Source organism: Melanostigma gelatinosum (assembly GCF_949748355.1).
Source record: "Melanostigma gelatinosum genome assembly, chromosome: 7".
In the NCBI taxonomy this organism is placed as follows: Eukaryota; Metazoa; Chordata; class Actinopteri; order Perciformes; family Zoarcidae; genus Melanostigma; species Melanostigma gelatinosum.
This window is the reverse complement of record NC_136640.1, coordinates 1,114,995-1,139,994: the sequence shown is the minus strand read 5'-3', so window position 1 is coordinate 1,139,994 and position 25,000 is coordinate 1,114,995. Positions and strand designations below refer to the sequence as shown.

Genomic DNA, 25,000 nt, shown 5'->3' with positions numbered 1-25,000 from the left:
TGTCTCACCTGTGTCAGTGGGGGGGCGGCTGTAGTACTGACTTCCTGTCTCACCTGTGTCAGTGGGGGGGCGGCTGTGGTACTGACTTCCTGTCTCACCTGTGTCAGTGGGGGGGCAGCTGTGGTACTGACTTCCTGTCTCACCTGTGCCAGTGGGGGGGCAGCTGTGGTACTGACTTCCTGTCTCACCTGTGTCAGTGGGGGGGCAGCTGTAGTACTGACTTCCTGTCTCACCTGTGTCAGTGGGGGGGCAGCTGTAGTACTGACTTCCTGTCTCACCTGTGTCAGTGGGGGGGGCAGCTGTGGTACTGACTTCCTGTCTCACCTGTGTCAGTGGGGGGGCAGCTGTGGTACTGACTTCCTGTCTCACCTGTGTCAGTGGGGGGGCAGCTGTAGTACTGACTTCCTGTCTCACCTGTGTCAGTGGGGGGGCAGCTGTGGTACTGACTTCCTGTCTCACCTGTGTCAGTGGGGGGGCAGCTGTGGTACTGACTTCCTGTCTCACCTGTGTCAGTGGGGGGGCAGCTGTGGTACTGACTTCCTGTCTCACCTGTGTCAGTGGGGGGGCAGCTGTGGTACTGTCTTCCTGTCTCACCTGTGTCAGTGGGGGGGCAGCTGTGGTACTGACTTCCTGTCTCACCTGTGCCAGTGGGGGGGCAGCTGTGGTACTGACTTCCTGTCTCACCTGTGTCAGTGGGGGGGCGGCTGTAGTACTGACTTCCTGTCTCACCTGTGTCAGTGGGGGGGCGGCTGTAGTACTGACTTCCTGTCTCACCTGTGTCAGTGGGGGGGCGGCTGTAGTACTAACTTCCTGTCTCACCTGTGTCAGTGGGGGGGCGGCTGTGGTACTGACTTCCTGTCTCACCTGTGTCAGTGGGGGGGCAGCTGTGGTACTGACTTCCTGTCTCACCTGTGCCAGTGGGGGGGCAGCTGTGGTACTGACTTCCTGTCTCACCTGTGTCAGTGGGGGGGCAGCTGTAGTACTGACTTCCTGTCTCACCTGTGTCAGTGGGGGGGCAGCTGTAGTACTGACTTCCTGTCTCACCTGTGTCAGTGGGGGGGCAGCTGTGGTACTGACTTCCTGTCTCACCTGTGTCAGTGGGGGGGCAGCTGTGGTACTGACTTCCTGTCTCACCTGTGTCAGTGGGGGGGCAGCTGTAGTACTGACTTCCTGTCTCACCTGTGTCAGTGGGGGGGCAGCTGTGGTACTGACTTCCTGTCTCACCTGTGTCAGTGGGGGGGCAGCTGTGGTACTGACTTCCTGTCTCACCTGTGTCAGTGGGGGGGCAGCTGTAGTACTGACTTCCTGTCTCACCTGTGTCAGTGGGGGGGCAGCTGTGGTACTGACTTCCTGTCTCACCTGTGTCAGTGGGGGGGCAGCTGTGGTACTGACTTCCTGTCTCACCTGTGTCAGTGGGGGGGCAGCTGTGGTACTGACTTCCTGTCTCACCTGTGTCAGTGGGGGGGCAGCTGTGGTACTGTCTTCCTGTCTCACCTGTGTCAGTGGGGGGGCAGCTGTGGTACTGACTTCCTGTCTCACCTGTGCCAGTGGGGGGGCAGCTGTGGTACTGACTTCCTGTCTCACCTGTGTCAGTGGGGGGGCGGCTGTAGTACTGACTTCCTGTCTCACCTGTGTCAGTGGGGGGGCGGCTGTAGTACTGACTTCCTGTCTCACCTGTGTCAGTGGGGGGGCGGCTGTAGTACTGACTTCCTGTCTCACCTGTGTCAGTGGGGGGGCGGCTGTGGTACTGACTTCCTGTCTCACCTGTGTCAGTGGGGGGGCAGCTGTGGTACTGACTTCCTGTCTCACCTGTGCCAGTGGGGGGGCAGCTGTGGTACTGACTTCCTGTCTCACCTGTGTCAGTGGGGGGGCAGCTGTAGTACTGACTTCCTGTCTCACCTGTGTCAGTGGGGGGGCAGCTGTAGTACTGACTTCCTGTCTCACCTGTGTCAGTGGGGGGGCAGCTGTGGTACTGACTTCCTGTCTCACCTGTGTCAGTGGGGGGGCAGCTGTGGTACTGACTTCCTGTCTCACCTGTGTCAGTGGGGGGGCAGCTGTGGTACTGACTTCCTGTCTCACCTGTGCCAGTGGGGGGGCAGCTGTGGTACTGACAGCCCAGCCCCCACCCCTCCCCCACCGTGCAGCAGCACTCCTGCTGGCTGGTGTTTGTTGCCAGCAGGCTGCAGGTTCCCGTCTCAGCCAGGTTGTAGTAACACTCCCTCAGCTCACCGGCACGCGCCGCAGGGAGGGGGGGCAGCACCGGGGCCAAGTCCACCATACTGACATGCGAGGAAGAGGAGGAGGAAGAGGAGGAGGAGCCGGAGACGATCTCTGCTGCAGGAGGAGAAACGGTTCATTATAATAAGAGGTTAGTTTGAAAACGTGGTTAACAAACAGTCTGCTGCACAAAATAATGTTTATTGTTGTTATAAAAATAATGTGCAGATTGATTCCTAAAGGATCAATGAAGTGGACCCGTGTCTCCTTAAATGATGTCCTGGTTCCTTCTGAGATCATCAGAGAGGAGACACTAAATGTTCGTCACCTAAATGTTTTCAGAAGATGATTCATTCAGAAAGGAACTCCTCTCCTCTCCTCTCTCCTCATCTCCTTCTCCTCCACTGATTCCTCCTCTCCTCTTTCCTCATCTCATCTCCTCTCTCGTTTCCTCTGCTTCTCCTCCTCCTCCACTGATTCCTCCTCTCCTCTTTCCTCATCTCATCTCCTCTCTCGTTTCCTCTCCTTCTCCTCCTCCACTGATTCCTCCTCTCCTCTTTCCTCATCTCATCTCATCTCTTGTTTCCTCTCCTTCTCCTCCACTGATTCCTCCTCTCCTCTTTCATCATCCTCTCTCCTCTCTTGTTTCCTCTCCTCTTCCTCCTCTCCTCATCACCTCTCCTGTCCTCTCTCGTTTCCTCTCCTTCTCCTCCTCTCCTCTTTCCTCATCTCATCTCCTCTCTCGTTTCCTCTCCTTCTCCTCCACTGATTCCTCCTCTCCTCTTTCATCATCCTCTCTCCTCTCTTGATTCCTCTCCTCTTCCTCCTCTCCTCATCTCCTCTCCTGTCCTCTCTCGTTTCCTCTCCTTCTCCTCCTCCACTGATTCCTCCTCTCCTCTTTCCTCATCTCATCTCCTCTCTCGTTTCCTGATTCCTCCTCTCCTCTTTCCTTATCTCATCTCCTCTCTCGTTTCCTCTCCTTCTTCTCCTCCTCCTCCTCCTCCTCTCCTCCCTTCATGAAACATGCTGTGTTTTACTGGTGACACATGACTGTATATCCGTGTGCATGTTTGTGATGAATGCACGTGTTTCTACCTTGTTGGTCGGTGTTGACGCATCGTCTCCTGCTGGTATCGAACTCGTGTCCCCGTGTGTCACACTCACACATGAAGGACCCCTCTACGTTCTCACAACGAGCAGAACCACACACACCGAGCAGAGACACGCACTCGTCCTCATCTGAAAGGAGACAGAGAGACATTAGTCCTCATCCATAGTCACTGTCAGAAGAATCTGGTGCCTACATGACCCACAATGCATCTGTCTGTGTGTCTCTGTGTTACTGTCTACTGGAGGTTCTAAGCTGCTGCAGAGACCAGCTACAGATGTCTCACTCCTTTGTAACTCCACATGTTTTACTATTCAAACTCGTAGTCTTCATCGATGTTTGACTCAAGTGACATCACTTGAGGACGCTGAATACTTCCTTTTAAACCACAGACTGAATATAAGAAGTGACGTCACCTCATTGGTTGGTGGACTGATGTTTTGAAGTCTCAAGTTCGCCATTGCAATGTTTTTTTTTTTTTGCAGCCAGTGAACAGGAAGTGAGCATATCTGGACTGAGGAGTCGTCCCCTGGTGGACACTAGAGAGAATGCAGCTTTAACACATGAAGCTCGGACTTCACTTAAAGAACCGGCGGTTTGCCTCCTGATTAAAACACAAAGCAGTAGAACTTCCCGACACCTGAGACACAGGTGAGTAAGGACGGACACGTACCCACACAGGCCTTCCCGTCAGCGGTGGAGGTGAAGCCGCGGTCACACACACACATGTAGGTCCCCACCACGTTCTGACAGAAGGCGTGACGTCCACACAGCGTCTCATTGGAGCACTCGTTAACGTCTGAGGGACAGAGGGAGCACAGTACTAAAGCACGAATACTACACTGTCAAAGTACTCTTTACTGTAGTACTAAAGCACGAATACTACACTGTCAAAGTACTCTTTACTGTAGTACTAAAGCACGAATACTACACTGTCAAAGTACTCTTTACTGTAGTACTAAAGCACGAATACTACACTGTCAAAGTACTCTTTACTGTAGTACTAAAGCACGAATACTACACTGTCAAAGTACTCTTTACTGTAGTACTAAAGCACGAATACTACACTGTCAAAGTACTCTTTACTGTAGTACTAAAGCACGAATACTACACTGTCAAAGTACTCTTTACTGTAGTACTAAAGCACTAATACCACACTGTCAAAGTACTCTTTACTGTAGTACTAAAGCACGAATACTACACTGTCAAAGTACTCTTTACTGTAGTACTAAAGCACGAATACTACACTGTCAAAGTACTCTTTACTGTAGTACTAAAGCACTAATACCACACTGTCAAAGTACTCTTTACTGTAGTACTAAAGCACGAATACTACACTGTCAAAGTACTCTTTACTGTAGTACTAAAGCACGAATACTACACTGTCAAAGTACTCTTTACTGTAGTACTAAAGCACGAATACTACACTGTCAAAGTACTCTTTACTGTAGTACTAAAGCACGAATACTACACTGTCAAAGTACTCTTTACTGTAGTACTAAAGCACTAATACCACACTGTCAAAGTACTCTTTACTGTAGTACTAAAGCACGAATACTACACTGTCAAAGTACTCTTTACTGTAGTACTAAAGCACGAATACTACACTGTCAAAGTACTCTTTACTGTAGTACTAAAGCACGAATACTACACTGTCAAAGTACTCTTTACTGTAGTACTAAAGCACGAATACTACACTGTCAAAGTACTCTTTACTGTAGTACTAAAGCACGAATACTACACTGTCAAAGTACTCTTTACTGTAGTACTAAAGCACTAATACCACACTGTCAAAGTACTCTTTACTGTAGTACTAAAGCACGAATACTACACTGTCAAAGTACTCTTTACTGTAGTACTAAAGCACTAATACCACACTGTCAAAGTACTCTTTACTGTAGTACTAAAGCACTAATACTGCACTGTCAAAGTACTCTTTACTGTAGTACTAAAGCACTAATACTGCACTGTCAAAGTACTCTTTACTGTAGTACTAAAGCACTAATACTACACTGTCAAAGTACTCTTTACTGTAGTACTAAAGCACTAATACTGCACTGTCAAAGTACTCTTTACTGTAGTACTAAAGCACTAATACTGCACTGTCAAAGTACTCTTTACTGTAGTACTAAAGCACTAATACCACACTGTCAAAGTACTCTTTACTGTAGTACTAAAGCACGAATACTACACTGTCAAAGTACTCTTTACTGTAGTACTAAAGCACGAATACTACACTGTCAAAGTACTCTTTACTGTAGTACTAAAGCACTAATACTGCACTGTCAAAGTACTCTTTACTGTAGTACTAAAGCACTAATACTGCACTGTCAAAGTACTCTTTACTGTAGTACTAAAGCACTAATACTACACTGTCAAAGTACTCTGTACTGTAGTACTAAAGCACTAATACCACACTGTCAAAGTACTCTTTACTGTAGTACTAAAGCACGAATACTACACTGTCAATGTACTCTTTACTGTAGTACTAAAGCACTAATACTGCACTGTCAAAGTACTCTTTACTGTAGTACTAAAGCACTAATACTACACTGTCAAAGTACTCTTTACTGTAGTACTAAAGCACTAATACTGCACTGTCAAAGTACTCTTTACTGTAGTACTAAAGCACTAATACTACACTGTCAAAGTACTCTTTACTGTAGTACTAAAGCACTAATACTGCACTGTCAAAGTACTCTTTACTGTAGTACTAAAGCACGAATACTACACTGTCAAAGTACTCTTTACTGTAGTACTAAAGCACTAATACTGCACTGTCAAAGTACTCTTTACTGTAGTACTAAAGCACTAATACCACACTGTCAAAGTACTCTTTACTGTAGTACTAAAGCACTAATACTGCACTGTCAAAGTACTCTTTACTGTAGTACTAAAGCACTAATACTACACTGTCAAAGTACTCTTTACTGTAGTACTAAAGCACTAATACTACACTGTCAAAGTACTCTTTACTGTAGTACTAAAGCACTAATACTACACTGTCAAAGTACTCTTTACTGTAGTACTAAAGCACTAATACTGCACTGTCAAAGTACTCTTTACTGTAGTACTAAAGCACTAATACTGCACTGTCAAAGTACTCTTTACTGTAGTACTAAAGCACGAATACTACACTGTCAAAGTACTCTTTACTGTAGTACTAAAGCACTAATACTACACTGTCAAAGTACTCTTTACTGTAGTACTAAAGCACTAATACTGCACTCTCAAAGTACTCTTTACTGTAGTACTAAAGCACTAATACTACACTGTCAAAGTACTCTTTACTGTAGTACTAAAGCACTAATACTGCACTGTCAAAGTACTCTTTACTGTAGTACTAAAGCACTAATACTGCACTGTCAAAGTACTCTTTACTGTAGTACTAAAGCACTAATACTGCACTGTCAAAGTACTCTTTACTGTAGTACTAAAGCACTAATACTGCACTGTCAAAGTACTCTTTACTGTAGTACTAAAGCACTAATACCACACTGTCAAAGTACTCTTTACTGTAGTACTAAAGCACGAATACTACACTGTCAAAGTACTCTTTACTGTAGTACTAAAGCACGAATACTACACTGTCAAAGTACTCTTTACTGTAGTACTAAAGCACTAATACTGCACTGTCAAAGTACTCTTTACTGTAGTACTAAAGCACTAATACCACACTGTCAAAGTACTCTTTACTGTAGTACTAAAGCACGAATACTACACTGTCAAAGTACTCTTTACTGTAGTACTAAAGCACGAATACCACACTGTCAAAGTACTCTTTACTGTAGTACTAAAGCACTAATACTGCACTGTCAAAGTACTCTTTACTGTAGTACTAAAGCACTAATACTGCACTGTCAAAGTACTCTTTACTGTAGTACTAAAGCACGAATACTACACTGTCAAAGTACTCTTTACTGTAGTACTAAAGCACTAATACTGCACTGTCAAAGTACTCTTTACTGTAGTACTAAAGCACTAATACTGCACTGTCAAAGTACTCTGTACTGTAGTACTAAAGCACTAATACCACACTGTCAAAGTACTCTTTACTGTAGTACTAAAGCACTAATACTACACTGTCAAAGTACTCTTTACTGTAGTACTAAAGCACTAATACTGCACTGTCAAAGTACTCTTTACTGTAGTACTAAAGCACTAATACCACACTGTCAAAGTACTCTTTACTGTAGTACTAAAGCACTAATACTACACTGTCAAAGTACTCTTTACTGTAGTACTAAAGCACTAATACTGCACTGTCAAAGTACTCTTTACTGTAGTACTAAAGCACTAATACCACACTGTCAAAGTACTCTTTACTGTAGTACTAAAGCACTAATACTACACTGTCAAAGTACTCTTTACTGTAGTACTAAAGCACGAATACTACACTGTCAAAGTACTCTTTACTGTAGTACTAAAGCACGAATACCACACTGTCAAAGTACTCTTTACTGTAGTACTAAAGCACTAATACTACACTGTCAAAGTACTCTTTACTGTAGTACTAAAGCACTAATACTGCACTGTCAAAGTACTCTTTACTGTAGTACTAAAGCACTAATACTACACTGTCAAAGTACTCTTTACTGTAGTACTAAAGCACTAATACTGCACTGTCAAAGTACTCTTTACTGTAGTACTAAAGCACTAATACTGCACTGTCAAAGTACTCTTTACTGTAGTACTAAAGCACTAATACCACACTGTCAAAGTACTCTTTACTGTAGTACTAAAGCACTAATACTACACTGTCAAAGTACTCTTTACTGTAGTACTAAAGCACTAATACTACACTGTCAAAGTACTCTTTACTGTAGTACTAAAGCACTAATACCACACTGTCAAAGTACTCTTTACTGTAGTACTAAAGCACTAATACTACACTGTCAAAGTACTCTTTACTGTAGTACTAAAGCACTAATACTGCACTGTCAAAGTACTCTTTACTGTAGTACTAAAGCACTAATACTGCACTGTCAAAGTACTCTGTACTGTAGTACTAAAGCACTAATACTGCACTGTCAAAGTACTCTTTACTGTAGTACTAAAGCACGAATACTACACTGTCAAAGTACTCTTTACTGTAGTACTAAAGCACTAATACCACACTGTCAAAGTACTCTTTACTGTAGTACTAAAGCACGAATACTACACTGTCAAAGTACTCTTTACTGTAGTACTAAAGCACTAATACTACACTGTCAAAGTACTCTTTACTGTAGTACTAAAGCACTAATACCACACTGTCAAAGTACTCTTTACTGTAGTACTAAAGCACTAATACCACACTGTCAAAGTACTCTTTACTGTAGTACTAAAGCACGAATACTACACTGTCAAAGTACTCTTTACTGTAGTACTAAAGCACTAATACTACACTGTCAAAGTACTCTTTACTGTAGTACTAAAGCACTAATACCACACTGTCAAAGTACTCTTTACTGTAGTACTAAAGCACTAATACTGCACTGTCAAAGTACTCTTTACTGTAGTACTAAAGCACGAATACTACACTGTCAAAGTACTCTTTACTGTAGTACTAAAGCACTAATACTGCACTGTCAAAGTACTCTTTACTGTAGTACTAAAGCACTAATACCACACTGTCAAAGTACTCTTTACTGTAGTACTAAAGCACGAATACTACACTGTCAAAGTACTCTTTACTGTAGTACTAAAGCACTAATACTACACTGTCAAAGTACTCTTTACTGTAGTACTAAAGCACTAATACCACACTGTCAAAGTACTCTTTACTGTAGTACTAAAGCACTAATACTGCACTGTCAAAGTACTCTTTACTGTAGTACTAAAGCACTAATACTACACTGTCAAAGTACTCTTTACTGTAGTACTAAAGCACTAATACCACACTGTCAAAGTACTCTTTACTGTAGTACTAAAGCACGAATGCTACACTGTCAAAGTACTCTTTACTGTAGTACTAAAGCACTAATACTACACTGTCAAAGTACTCTTTACTGTAGTACTAAAGCACTAATACCACACTGTCAAAGTACTCTTTACTGTAGTACTAAAGCACTAATACTGCACTGTCAAAGTACTCTTTACTGTAGTACTAAAGCACTAATACCACACTGTCAAAGTACTCTTTACTGTAGTACTAAAGCACTAATACTACACTGTCAAAGTACTCTTTACTGTAGTACTAAAGCACTAATACTACACTGTCAAAGTACTCTGTACTGTAGTACTAAAGCACTAATACTGCACTGTCAAAGTACTCTTTACTGTAGTACTAAAGCACTAATACTACACTGTCAAAGTACTCTTTACTGTAGTACTAAAGCACTAATACTACACTGTCAAAGTACTCTTTACTGTAGTACTAAAGCACTAATACCACACTGTCAAAGTAACTAAAGCTGTCGGATAAATGTAGTAAAGTAAAAAGTACAACATTTCCCTCTGAGATGTAGTGGAGTAGAAGTATCAAAATACAAGTACAAGTACTTCAAATGTGTACTACTCAAGTTCAGTACTTGTATCTGAATATCTGATCATGTTTGAGTATAAGAGTCCTCCGTCTGTTTCACATTAAAAGTAAACCTCTCTGGAGGGCTTTAACTTTGAAAAACATCTGCTGTAGATGTTGAGTTTCACAGAGACAGTGTTTTTGTGCTCGTGTCGTCACAATGAAAACATTTGAAAACACAAGAGGGATGTGATGTGAAGTGAGACTCACCCACACAGCCGGCGGTCACCACCTGGAAACCCGGCTCACAGGAAGTGAGGCAGCGGTACGAGCCAATCGTATTCTCACATCGCTGTGACACGCACACGGCGCCGCCGGTCTGGACGCACTCATCGACGTCTGAGACGCAGAGAGACGATGTGTGTTTGTCAGCTTCTTTTGTGCCAATAAAGCTTCTTTGAACTGTCAAAACCATCACGTGAAGCCATGAGGATTGTTATCTCTGTGTGACCTGTTATCTTTGTTAGTGGTGGAGGAAGTACTCTGATTACTGATGTAAAGACATGTGAAAACACTCCAATAAAAGTCAGTCACTGTATTCAATGTCTCACTGAACTGTAGAAGTATTATCAGCAACACGAACGAGAGGGGAGAGTCCTCATGAAGCTCTGTGGTAGATTCATCATCTTTCTGATCCGGATACTTTCACTTGAAGCAGAGTATTTCTACACTGCCAAAGTAAAAGGTCAAGTACTTCTTCCACCACTTCTGGTTTGTTGGTAGTTTTTAGATGTAGTGCAGTAAATAGTACAATATGAGATGCAGAGGAGTAGAAGTATAAATGAGCAGAAGGTGGAGATACTCAGGACAAGTACTTCAACATTTACGTTACAGTACTTCAATTTAGAATCAGGTTTTGATGATTGAATGAAAACGTGTGTGTGTGTGTGTGTGTGTGTGTGTGTGTGTGTGTGTGTGTGTGTGTACCGAGGCAAGCGGTCCTCTCTGGGTTGGTGGTGAAGCCGGTTTGACATTGGCACTGGAAGGAGCCGTCAGTGTTCACACAGCGGCCGTCCACACACACACCCGACTTCACACACTCGTCCACATCTACAGAGAGAGAGAGAGACCGTCAGTGCATGTAACACACACACACACACACACACACACACACACACACACACACGTGTATATACACATGTGGTCATCATGAGGACAGGCCAAAGATGACATCACCATTACATCAGCGTTTAAAGCAGAAACAGAATAGGACCAACACGAACACTGAGCTCTGTGTTTCTGACTGAAAACATCGTCTGAGGAAAAACCACAAACATCAGAACCACAAACATCAAACAACAGAACCACAAAACATCAAACATCAGAACCACAAACATCAAACATCAGAACCACAAACATCAAACAGAACCACAAACAACAGAACCACAAACATCAAACAGAACCACAAACATCAGAACCACAAACATCAAACAACAGAACCACAAACATCAGAACCACAAAACATTAAACATTAAACATCAGAACCGCAAACATCAAACAACAGAACCACAAAACATTAAACATCAGAACCGCAAACATCAAACAACAGAACCACAAAACATCAAACATCAGAACCACAAACATCAAACAACAGAACCGCAAACATCAAACAACAAACCACAAACATCAGAACCACAAACATCAAACAACAGAACCACAAACATCAAACAACAAACTACAAACATCAGAACCACAAACATCAAACAGCAGAACCACAAACATCAGAACCACAAACATCAAACAACAGAACCACAAACATCAGAACCTCAAACATCAAACAACAGAACCACGAACCTCAACAGTCAACAGACCACAAATATCAAACATCAGAACCACACACATCAAACAGAACCACGAACATCAAACATCAGAACAACAAACCACAAACATCAGAAACAAAAACATCAAACATCAGAACCACAAACATCAAACATCAGAACCACAAACATCAGAACCACAAACATCAAACATCAGAACCACAAACATCAGAACCACAAACATCAAACATCAGAACCACAAACATCAAACAACAGAACCACAAACATCAAACAACAGAACCACAAACATCAGAACCACAAACATCAAACATCAGAACCACAAACATCAGAACCACAAACATCAAACATCAGAACCACAAACATCAGAACCACAAACATCAGAACCACAAACACCAAACAACAGAACCACAAATATCAAACAACAGAACCACAAACATCAGAACCACAAACATCAAACATCAAACAGAACCACAAACATCAAACATCAGAACCACAAACAACAAACATCAGACATCAGAACCACAACCCTCAACAGTACCTCAACATACCACAAATATCACAAAACAGAACCACAAATGGCTACAAAACCACAAAAATCGAACAACAGAACGTCTTCAACATAACTGCATACATTCAAGAACAGAACTATAAACGTCTACAACAGAACCATGGAGAACCCTTGAGGTCCACAGTGTTTGTTTGCTTAGATCTACATTAGTAACATCGGTGGAATGTAACTCAGTACATGAATTTGGGTTCTGACTCACCGATGCAGGTGGTTCTGTTGTCACTCAGTGTGAATCCCTGAGAACACACACATGTGTAGGATCCTGGTGAGTTCACACACTCTCCTCTGGGGAAACAGAAATCTCCCTCCAAACACTCGTTAATGTCTGAGGACACACACACGCACGCACGCACACACACACACACACACACACACACACACACGTTATCTCTTTAACATACATTTATCAGACAAACTTGATGACAATAATGAATTCTTAAACATTTCAAAGTGCTGCAGTAAAAAGTTGTTAATAAATCATCAGCCGTCAGCACACGGTGAACTCCACTCACCTCTGCACTGTCTCCCCAGGCCGGAGGTTCGATACCCGGGCAGACAGTCACACCTGAACGAGCCAACGGTGTTCACGCACACACGCTCCGACTCGCACGCCCTGACGCTGGCACACTCGTCGACATCTGCAGGAGACGAGGTCAAAAGAATCTTTAATGTAACAATCTTTAGCGTAACAATCTTCAATGTAACAATCTTTAATGTAACAATCTTTAATGTAACAATCTTTTGCGTAACAATCTTTAATGTAACAATCTTTAATGTAACAATCTTTAATGTAACAATCTTTAATGTAACAAATTTCAATGTAACAATCTTTAGCGTAACAATCTTTAATGTAACAATCTTTAATGTAACAATCTTTAGCGTAACAATTTTAGCGTAACAATCTTTAATGTAACAATCTTTTATGTAACAATCTTTAGCATAACAATCTTTAATGTAACAATCTTTAGTGTAACAATCTTTAGCGTAACAATCTTTAATGTAACAATCTTTATTGTAACAATCTTTCATGGAACAATCTTTAGCGTAACAATCTTTAATGTAACAATCTTCAGCGTAACAATCTTTAGCATAACAATCTTTAATGTAACAATCTTCAGCGTAACAATATTTAATGTAACAATCTTTAATGTAACAATCTTCAGCGTAACAATCTTTAGCGTAACAATCTTTAATGTAACAATCTTTAGCGTAACAATCTTTAATGTAACAATCTTTAGCGTAACAATCTTCAATGTAGCAATCTTCAATGTAACAATCTTTAATGTAACAATCTTTAATGTAACAATCTTTAGCGTAACAATCTTTAATGTAACAATCTTTAATGTAACAATCTTTAGCGTAACAATCTTTAATGTAACAATCTTCAGCGTAATAATCTTTAATGTAACAATCTTTAATGTAACAATCTTTAGCGTCACAATCTTTAATGTAACAATCTCTAATGTAACAATGTTTAATGTAACAATCTTCAATGCAACAATCTTTAATGTAACAATCTTTAATGTAACAATCTTTAATGTAACAATCTTTAGCGGAACAATCTTTAATGTAACAATCTTTAATGTAACAATCTTTAGCGCAACAATCTTCAATGTAACAATCTTTAATGTAACAATCTTTAATGTAACAATCTTCAATGTAACAATCTTCAATGTAACAATCTTTAATGTAACAATATTTTGCGTAACAATCTTTAATGTAACAATCTTTAATGTAACAATCTTTAGCGTAACAATCTTTAATGTAACAATCTTTAATGTAACAATCTTTAGCGTAACAATCTTTAATGTAACAATCTTGAATGTAACAATCTTTAATGTAACAATCTTTAGCGTAACAATCTTTAATGTAACAATCTTGAATATAACAATCTTGTCGTAACAATGGCGTAACAATCTTCAGCATAACAATCTTTAATGTAACAATCTTTAATGTAACAATCTTCAATATAACAATCTTCAATGTAACAATCTTTAGCGTAACAATCTTTAGCGTAACAATCTTTAGCGTAACAATCTTTAATGTAACAATCTTTAGCGTAACAATCTTTAATGTAACAATCTTTAGCGTAACAATCTTTAATGTAACAATCTTTAATGTAACAATCTTCAATGTAACAATCTTTCATGTAACAATCTTTAGCGTAACAATCTTTAATGTAACAATCTTTAGCGTAACAATCTTTAATGTAACAATCTTTAATGTAACAATCTTCAATGTAACAATCTTTCATGTAACAATCTTTAGCGTAACAATCTTTAATGTAACAATCTTTAGCGTAACAATCTTTAATGTAACAATCTTTAATGTAACAATCTTCAATGTAACAATCTTTCATGTAACAATCTGTGTGTGTGTGTGCGTTACCTTGACAGGAGCCGTCCCTGCTGCCGTATCCAGGCTGACAGGACACACAGCGGTACGACCCCACAGTGTTTACACACTGCTGACCAGGACACTGAGAGCCCTGCACACACTCGTCGACATCTGACGCACACACACACACGCACGCACACACATATTAAGATCATCCTCTGGGAAGCATGAACATTCACAGTGAATTTCACACCAATCTGGCCGGCAGTTGTTGATATGTGGACCATGAAGTGTTGGACAAAATCTCCAGAACATGCCACAGTTGTGTGTCTCTGTGAGTGTGTGTGTGCGTGTCTGTGTGTGTGTGTGTTTGTGTCTGTGTGTGCGTGTCTGTGTGTGTGTGCGTGTCTGTGTGTATGTGTGTGTGTATGTGTATGTATGTGTGTGTGTCTGTGTGTATGTGTGTACGTGTGTGTTTGTGTGTGTACGTGTGTGTATGTCTGTGTGTGTATGTATGTGTATGTGTGTGTTTGTGTGTGTGTGTATGTGTGTATGTGTGTGTGTGTGTGTGTGTGTCTGTGTGTGTGTGTGTCTGTGTGTATGTGTGTGTGTATGTATGTGTGTGTGTATGTGTGTGTCTGTGTGTGTGTTTGTGTGGATGTTTGTGTGCGTGTGTGTGTATGTCTGTGTGCGTGTGTGTGTATGTCTGTGTGTGTGTGTGTGTGTGTCTGTGTATGTGTATGTGTGTGTGTGTGTGTGTGTGTGTGTGTATGTGTTTGTATGTATGTATGTGTATGTGTGTATGTGTGTGTCTGTGTGTGTGTGTGTGTGTGTAGGTGTCTGTGTATGTGTGTGTGTGTATGTATGTATGTGTGTGTGTGTGTGTGTGTGTGTGTGTGTGTGTGTGTGTGTGTGTCTGTGTGTGTGTGTGTAGGTGTGTGTGTCTGTGTGTATGTGTGTGTGTGTCTGTGTATGTGTGTGTCTGTGTATGTGTGTGTGTATGTGTGTGTGTGTGTGTGTGTGTTTGTGTGCGTGTGTGTGTGTGTGTCTGTGTATGTGTGTGTGTGTCTGTGTATGTGTGTGTCTGTGTATGTGTGTGTGTATGTGTGTGGGTGTTTGTGTGTATGTTTGTGTGCGTGTGTGTGTGTGTGTCTGTGTATGTGTGTGTGTACGTGTGTGTGTGTGTGTGTGTGTTTGTGTGCGTGTGTGTGTACCTGTACACAGTCCGTTCACACTGTGGTGTCCCCTCTGACAGTCCACACAGCTGTAAGATCCTTCAGAGTTCACACACTGCTGACCGGGACAAGACTCTCTGTCCTCACACTCGTCCACGTCTACAGGACGACGTTCATTTATTTCAACGTTTCAACAACGAGGAAACTCAAAGATTAAAAACACTAAAAAAAAACTAGAAAGAAACACTAGAAAGATTATATAAAAACACAAAAAAAAAAAAACACTTCAGGATGAAAATGAGATGAAGTCGATTAAATCAATCAAAACAGTAAAATATGTTATTTTCTGTGTGTGTGTGTGTGTGTGTGTGTGTACCTGTACACTGTCTGTTGGTGAGTGTGTATCCTGGTCGACAGGACATACAGCGGTACGACCCCACAGCGTTCACACACATCTGACCAGGACACTGAGACGGCTCTGCACACTCATCTACATCTACACACACACACACACACACACCTCATTTAAAGCAACAGTTTCTGTGATATGAAATGTGAAGCTACAGCCGGCGGCTGGTTAGCTTAGCTTAGCATAAAGACTGGAAAACTGCTGACGTTCACCTGTGCAGGTGTTGTTCTGCAGCTTGTAACCATGGCGACAGACACAGTGGTAGCTTCCAGGTGTGTTTTCACAGTGACCGTCGGCGCACGGAGACCCCCGACACTCGTCCACGTCTGCAGGCAATATTACAACTACATATTAGACAGCACAAACATATAGGTAGAATATCCGAAAACATTATCAATAAAATGTCGTAAAAATATTCCAAAAATATAAGAAACGACCCCCATGCAGTACCTCCGTGGACCCCCTAGGGGTCACGGACCCCCTGTTGAAGACCTCTGCTCTAGAGTACTTCCACACCGTGATATTGATAATTTTACTTCTTCTAAAGACGTCACTTCCTGTCTCTTTAATTCAAAGAGAAGTGAAGAATAGCTCTGGTCTCTGTTATGTGATGAAGATGAACGGGTGAGTTTACCTGAGCAGAGCTCGTTAAGATGAAGGTGAACGGGTGAGTTTACCTGAGCAGAGCTCGTTAAGATGAAGGTGAACGGGTGAGTTTACCTGAGCAGAGCTCGTTAAGATGAAGGTGAACGGGTGAGTTTACCTGAGCAGAGCTCGTTAAGATGAAGGCGAACGGGTGAGTTTACCTGAGCAGAGCTCGTTAAGATGAAGGTGAACGGGTGAGTTTACCTGAGCAGAGCTCGTTAAGATGAAGGTGAACGGGTGAGTTTACCTGAGCAGAGCTCGTTAAGATGAAGGCGAACGGGTGAGTTTACCTGAGCAGAGCTTGTTAAGATGAAGGTGAACGGGTGAGTTTACCTGAGCAGAGCTTGTTAAGATGAAGGTGAACGGGTGAGTTTACCTGAGCAGAGCCCGTTGAGCAGTCCGAACCCGGACTGACAGGAGACGCAGCCGTACGAACCCTCAGTGTTGATGCACTGCTGACCGGGACACCGGAGAGGATCCTCACATTCATCCTCATCTGACACACAAACAGACACACACACATACACACACATACACACACACACACGCTCTGTTATATATTACCTCTTATCACAATATATTATACTACTCTTTACTACAGTATATTACTCAAACACCACATGATACTTGATGTTGTACTCCCTGTTACATTGCTGGAATATACTTCATATTATTTTATATTAATACTTTTCATACGACACGTCAGAGCTTTTATGGATATTTTAAATGGTCAGTTCAGATTCACCAAAGTGTCACAACAACACAACGAATACAAGACGGTGAAATACTCTGTGATGAGTAAAGTACTGCATTTAGGATTCAACTGAAGTATAAATGTATTCAGAGCACAATGTACTTAAAGTATCCAGATATAAAGTACTTGCTGTGCATACGGGTCCATTTCAGTGTTTAGATACAATATGAATCATGTTATCAGAATATTAATGCTGAAGCTTTAAACACACAAGCAGTATTCTAATGTTCTTAAGATGATACTGTAGCTATGATATCACAGGTTACTGTAGCTATGATATCACAGGTTACTGTAGTTATGATATCACAGGCTACTGTAGCTATGATATCACAGGTTACTGTAGTTATGATATCACAGGTTACTGTCATTATGATATCACAGGTTACTGTAGTTATGATATCACAGGTTACTGTAGCTATGATATCACAGGCTACTGTAGCTATGATATCACAGGTTACTGTAGTTATGATATCACAGGTTACTGTAGCTATGATATCACAGGCTACTGTAGCTATGATATCACAGGTTACTGTCATTATGATATCACAGGTTACTGTAGCTATGATATCACAGGTTACTGTCATTATGATATCACAGGTTACTGTAGTTATGATATCACAGGTTACTGTAGTTATGATATCACAGGTTACTGTAGCTATGATATCACAGGTTACTGTAGCTATGATATCACAGGTTACTGTAGCTATGATGTGACAGGTTACTGTAGTTATGATATCACAGGTTACTGTAGCTATGATATCACAGGTTACTGTAGTTATGATATCACAGGTTACTGTAGTTATGATATCACAGGTTACTGTCATTATGATATCACAGGTTACTGTAGTTATGATATCACAGGTTACTGTCATTATGATATCACAGGCTACTGTAGCTATGATATCACAGGTTACTGTAGTTATGATATCACAGGTTACTGTCATTATGATATCACAGGTTACTGTAGTTATGATATCACAGGTTACTGTAGCTATGATATCACAGGTTACTGTAGCTATGATATCACAGGTTACTGTCATGATATCACAGGTTACTGTAGCTATGATATCACAGGTTACTGTAGCTATGATATCACAGGTTACTGTCGTTATGATATCACAGGTTACTGTAGTTATGATATCACAGGTTACTGTAGTTATGATATCACAGGTTACTGTAGTTATGATATCACAGGCTACTGTAGCTATGATATCACAGGTTACTGTCATTATGATATCACAGGTTACTGTAGTTATGATATCACAGGTTACTGTAGCTATGATATCACAGGTTACTGTAGCTATGATATCACAGGTTACTGTAGTTATGATATCACAGGTTACTGTCATTATGATATCACAGGTTACTGTAGTTATGATATCACAGGTTACTGTAGCTATGATATCACAAGTTACTGTCATTATGATATCACAGGTTACTGTAGCTATGATATCACAGGTTACTGTAGTTATGATATCACAGGTTACTGTAGCTATGATATCACAGGTTACTGTAGCTATGATATCACAGGTTACTGTAGCTATGATATCACAGGTTACTGTCGTTATGATATCACAGGTTACTGTAGTTATGATATCACAGGTTACTGTCATTATGATATCACAGGTTACTGTAGTTATGATATCACAGGTTACTGTAGCTATGATATCACAGGTTACTGTAGTTATGATATCACAGGTTACTGTCATTATGATATCACAGGTTACTGTAGTTATGATATCACAGGTTACTGTAGTTATGATATCACAGGTTACTGTAGCTATGATATCACAGGTTACTGTCATTATGATATCACAGGTTACTGTCATTATGATATCACAGGTTACTGTAGTTATGATATCACAGGTTACTGTCATTATGATATCACAGGTTACTGTAGCTATGATATCACAGATTACTGTAGTTATGATATCACAGGTTACTGTAGTTATGATATCACAGGTTACTGTAGCTACGATATCACAGATTACTGTAGTTATGATATCACAGGTTACTGCCATTATGATATCACAGGTTACTGTAGTTATGATATCACAGGTTACTGTAGCTATGATATCACAGGTTACTGTAGCTATGATATCACAGGTTACTGTAGTTATAATATCACAGGTTACTGTCATTATGATATCACAGGTTACTGTAGTTATGATATCACAGGCTACTGTAGTTATGATATCACAGGTTACTGTAGCTATGATATCACAGGTTACTGTCATTATGATATCACAGGTTACTGTAGCTATGATATCACAGGTTACTGTAGTTATGATATCACAGGTTACTGTAGTTATGATATCACAGGTTACTGTAGCTATGATATCACAGGTTCCTGTAGTTATGATATCACAGGTTCCTGTAGTTATGATATCACAGGTTACTGTAGTTATGAGATCACATATTACTGTAGTTATGATATCACAGGTTACTGTAGTTATGATATCACAGGTTACTGTAGTTATGATATCACAGGCTACTGTAGTTATGATATCACAGGTTACTGTAGCTATGATATCACAGGTTACTGTCATTATGATATCACAGGTTACTGTAGCTATGATATCACAGGTTCCTGTAGTTATGATATCACAGGTTACTGTAGTTATGAGATCACAGATTACTGTAGTTATGATATCACAGGTTACTGTAGTTATGATATTGTGATTATTGTGTGTGATGTGTGAACTTGTGTGGTAACCTGAGCAGGTGCTGCCGCTGAGCCTGTAACCATGGCGACAGACACACCTGTAGCTGCCAGGTGTGTTGTCACAGCGACCGTCAACACAAAGAAGAAGAAGACACTCGTCAATATCTGAGGAAGAGAAGAAGAGATGAGGAGGAGGAGCTAGAGGAGAAGAAGAGGAACGACCTGAAGACAAACAGGAAGTGGGCGTCACCTTGACAGCTGGTCTGCTGGCTATTGCTTCTGAATCCGGACGGACAAACACACCTGAAGCCCCCCGCGGTGTTCACACACTGTCCTCCAGCACACACACCTGGAGACTGCACACACTCGTCCACATCTATACACACACACACACACACACACACGTAAACATGCTGCACATGTTCACAGTAAATAGCCAGAGAATATTTCAATGTGTTAGTCAAATATCAGGAAAAACATAAGTAAAATATATTTATATATTAGAACTGTAAAGCAGTGAAATACCCCCAAAAATATGAGTAAAATATAAAAGAAATATGTGAGACAGAAATTGTGAAAAATAGAAGCAAAACAGAAGAAAATGATTATTAAGCATCATGTGAACTAACCAATCATAATAACTCACCCTGGCAGTGTGTACGCTGGGAGCTGAGCTGATAACCTTCATCACACACACAGGTGTGCTCTCCACCTGGCTGCTCCACACAGAGGCCACGCCCACACACACCGGGTCTGCTCTCACACACACCTCGCACTGCTGTACGCACACACACGCACACACACACACACACTGGGTTATCTCTATCAGTTGTAACATTGTAACAGTAACTAGAGTTGCAAATAAAGTTTGATGGATTTGATGAACGTCCAAAACTAAATGTTGCATTTCCCAAAAACTCTCTGCCGGAAACACACACACACACACACACACACACACACACACACACACACACTGATACGTCACCACATGTGTAACGTCTGCCGGTGCTTGGGTTCTGGACTCACTCTGGACTCGGTGCTGCCGGGTTGCCGGGCTCACAGCTGGTCTGCTCTGAGGAGGAGGATTAGGGAGCTCAGCGCCGGGCCTCGACCCGGGCTCGGTGCTGTGGGGCTGGAGAGAGTCGTCTCTGGCTGCCGGGTGGTCGGGCCGGGCCACGGCTGAGGAGACAAACTCATCGGACTGAGTTCATCTTTCAGGGAAGAGACTAAACATTCAGCTCTCAGAACTCTCTGTTACCTTGACTCCCGGTGGACGGATGCTGAGGTCTCGGTCCTGTCGTGAATGGCCGAGCAGGGTCGGGCCGGTTCTGCTGGGTCACGGGTCTGCCTGGAGTCTGGGCTTTGTCCTGGGTGGCTGTGGTGCTGCCGGGCTGCACCGGCCTGGAGGAGGGAGGGTTGGCCGGGCGGGGCTGAGGTGGACCGGGTCTGGTGCTGGAGCTGCTGGTACCTGCTGATCCGACACCTGAAGCGGAACTCGTCCCGGCTCCACCAGACCTCGCTCCAGAGGAAGAGGGTTTCTGCTGAGACCTGGAGGCTCCGCTGGTACTGGACCCAGAACCAGGACCTGCCAGGAGGGATGGAGGTGTGGACAGTTTTAAACTAAAGCACAGAGACTTGTGGTCCAGCTGTCTGTCATTAAACATAAATATAAAGTCCAGAGTACAACTAGATGAGAAGAGAATCAAGGAAATCAAGTGTTTCTGTCCCTTTGGTGGACAGCTCTGAACACTACAAGACCCAAAACAATCAAATCATATAATATCATAGTAAGTATCAGAAATAAATATGGAAAATATCTGAAGAACAGTAAACATCAGACGTCAAATATCCAAAACATATCAGGAACATATCTCCAGAAAATATCAGTAAAATATGAAAAAAGAAAAATAGACCAAAAATTCGGAAAATATCAATAAAAAATCTGATGACAATGAAATATCAGAAAAAATAGAATTAAAACCAAGTGAAGTTTTGAGGGATGGATAAGACATTATTCTGTGAGACCGTTAGCCTTTAGCGGCTAATGTTAGCCATATTTAGTGGAAAATATAACCATCATAAAGGTTTATGTTCTGACCACCAGAATTTCCACATTTTGTTTCTAGGAAATCAAGTATTTTTCCGTCCCTTTGGCGGACAGCTCTAAATACTACAATACCCATGAGCCTCGGCTGGAGAAGAATTGTGAATTCTCGTTACAGTTGGAAACAACACGTCATTTATCCCGAACTGAATGAAAATGTAAAAAGTAAATGAATTTAAGCTGCAGAATGTGTTTTCATGAGTGGAGCCCTGTAAAGCTCCGTCATTGGATGTCAGTGAAATGCACCATGGGAGTTGTAGTTGACTTGTCTCCTTCAGGTCTTACGTCCACAGGCTTCTTTGACTTTTCATCAATCAGAATCTGATATTTTCTCACACAGTTGTTCATCTTTTGGTTCTGATGATTAAACTGGCAGAATTTCATGTCACGCTGTTGAAACATTGTACTGGAGGCACTCAGATGGAAAGTCTGCAGGATTCATCCTCTGGGGAGCATGAATGTTTATGCCAAGAGAAAAACCTCAGGATAACAATACGACAACACGGTTACCCTGACGGTCCTGGTGGTCGTGGGTCACCAGCGGAGCTCCTCGGCTCCCCAGCTGCTCGCTGACTCTCTGGTTGAACTGCAGAGCTGAAGCTGAGTAGTGGTAACCAGGACCGGCTGGACAGATCTCCTTAAAGGCCACTGGAGGATAAAAGATCATATTCATCTGCAGCTAAACAGAGACCGAATCAGACGCTTCATATCCAGACAAAATGTGAAGAAACTCATTCATGTGTTCATGTTGGAAACATCTGGTCTTCTTAAAATGACCATTAGAAGTGAGAACAACGCAGTGTTTATGCGGCCTTGAACGCCTCGGCTAGTTTCATCAAGATATCTCTCAAAATAAGTGAAAACTTTGACCTGCTGGTGGTGCTAGCAGGAAAGTCAAATAATTACCAACGTTGGTAGAATTCATCCTCTGGAGATCATGAATGGCTGCACCAAACTCTACGGCTATCCGTCTCACAGTTGATGAGACGCTGCAGTCTGGACCGACCGATAGAACCACATCTCTAGAGATGCTAACGTGGCTCTAAAAGGCTCTATTTAAATGAAGAAACAACAACGTAATGAAGTCCTGAAAGTTGACAAATCTTCTGAGAAACCAGAGAAGAGAAAGCAAACTTGCCACTTTAGAAGATATCATAAATACTCTGCTCTGCTGAATGAAACTGTTCCACAGAGGAGACATTGATGAACCTTTTTCTCTGGTTAGCGACAGCGTGCTACTGTGGCAGGCTAGTGGTGCTAAGCTAACAGCTATGGCTAGCATGCTAAGTGGTGAGATTGCCCGCCAGATGTTACCAACCTGAACCAAAGTAGGGACACCTCTGGCAGTCCGGTCCCCAAGCTTTGCCGACCCGGCTGCAGCAGCAGATCTGCCTGGTGATGTTCCTGAGGATGGGCAGCGAGCAGGAGGACGGACCCAGACCAGAACCCAGGACCCGGTGGCACTGACCCTTCTCCTCGGATATCACACTCTGGGCTGAGGAGGACACACAGGAGGAGGAGGAGATTTGACCATTTTATTTTATGGAGAAAACAAAGTACATTAATGTAATTTGTAGGAGACGAATGTGATGAAGAGGAAAGAGGAAAAACACACACACTATTAACACACACCCCACCGCGAGCATTTCCAGCCAGTTTGGAAGCAACAGAGAGACGAGACGTTGTCAACTTTAATACATTAGCTTTTGATTTAGTCATGGGTTACCAGTCGGACCAGCATCCTCTACCTCCTCCTCCTCCTGCTCCTCTACCTCCTCCTCCTCCTCCTCTTCCGTGAATGCCGGTCAGAATAAGCAGAGCACCAGTCTGGCTTCACAAAACCCATCTGAGCACCAAACCTCACAAAGAGTTCTACTGACTTTAAACAGAACAAAGAGTTCTACTGACTTTAAACAGAACAAAGGGTTCTACTGACTTTAAACAGAACAAAGAGTTCTACTGACTTTAAACAGAACAAAGAGTTCTACTGACTTTAAACAGAACAAAGAGCTCTGCTGACTATAAACAGAACAAAGAGTTCTACTGACTTTAAACAGAACAAAGAGTTCTGCTGACTTTAAACAGAACAAAGAGTTCAACTGACTATAAACAGAACAAAGGGTTCAACTGACTTTAAACAGAACAAAGAGTTCTACTGACTTTAAACAGAACAAAGAGTTCAACTGACTATAAACAGAACAAAGGGTTCAACTGACTTTAAACAGAACAAAGGGTTCTACTGACTTTAAACAGAACAAAGAGTTATACTGACTTTAAACAGAACAAAGAGTTCTACTGACTTTAAACAGAACAAAGAGTTCAACTGACTATAAACAGAACAAAGGGTTCAACTGACTTTAAACAGAACAAAGAGTTCTACTGACTTTAAACAGAACAAAGAGTTCTACTGACTTTAAACAGAACAAAGAGTTCTACTGACTATAAACAGAACAAAGAGTTCTTCTGACTTTAAACAGAACAAAGAGTTCTACTGACTTTAAACAGAACAAAGAGTTCAACTGACTATAAACAGAACAAAGAGCTCTACTGACTTTAAACAGAACAAAGAGTTCTTCTGACTTTAAACCTCACAAAGAGTTCTGCTGACTATAAACAGAACAAAGAGTTCTACTGACTTTAAACAGAACAAAGGGTTCAACTGACTATAAACAGAACAAAGAGCTCTACTGACTATAAACAGAACAAAGAGTTCTTCTGACTTTAAACAGAACAAA

General features: G+C 41.7%; 1 protein-coding gene across 2 annotated transcripts in view; it reads right to left on the bottom strand.

Moving 5' to 3' along the window:
- ltbp4 (latent transforming growth factor beta binding protein 4) overlaps nucleotides 1-25,000 on the bottom strand; it is a 46,404-nt gene that overhangs the window by 14,072 nt on the left and 7,332 nt on the right. For both annotated transcript variants that reach the window (XM_079272113.1, XM_079272114.1), the window contains exons 7-25: nucleotides 23,584-23,760; nucleotides 22,776-22,913; nucleotides 21,420-21,746; nucleotides 21,188-21,340; nucleotides 20,808-20,939; nucleotides 20,412-20,537; nucleotides 20,213-20,326; nucleotides 17,119-17,238; nucleotides 16,310-16,423; nucleotides 16,065-16,184; nucleotides 15,728-15,847; nucleotides 14,565-14,684; nucleotides 12,689-12,814; nucleotides 12,376-12,501; nucleotides 10,758-10,880; nucleotides 10,041-10,169; nucleotides 3,999-4,124; nucleotides 3,313-3,456; nucleotides 2,080-2,334 (exon numbers count right to left, since the gene is read on the bottom strand). In XM_079272113.1, the coding sequence (XP_079128239.1) occupies nucleotides 2,080-2,334; nucleotides 3,313-3,456; nucleotides 3,999-4,124; nucleotides 10,041-10,169; nucleotides 10,758-10,880; nucleotides 12,376-12,501; nucleotides 12,689-12,814; nucleotides 14,565-14,684; nucleotides 15,728-15,847; nucleotides 16,065-16,184; nucleotides 16,310-16,423; nucleotides 17,119-17,238; nucleotides 20,213-20,326; nucleotides 20,412-20,537; nucleotides 20,808-20,939; nucleotides 21,188-21,340; nucleotides 21,420-21,746; nucleotides 22,776-22,913; nucleotides 23,584-23,760 (2,790 nt within the window). The remainder of the gene's footprint in view (nucleotides 1-2,079; nucleotides 2,335-3,312; nucleotides 3,457-3,998; nucleotides 4,125-10,040; nucleotides 10,170-10,757; nucleotides 10,881-12,375; nucleotides 12,502-12,688; nucleotides 12,815-14,564; nucleotides 14,685-15,727; nucleotides 15,848-16,064; nucleotides 16,185-16,309; nucleotides 16,424-17,118; nucleotides 17,239-20,212; nucleotides 20,327-20,411; nucleotides 20,538-20,807; nucleotides 20,940-21,187; nucleotides 21,341-21,419; nucleotides 21,747-22,775; nucleotides 22,914-23,583; nucleotides 23,761-25,000) is intronic.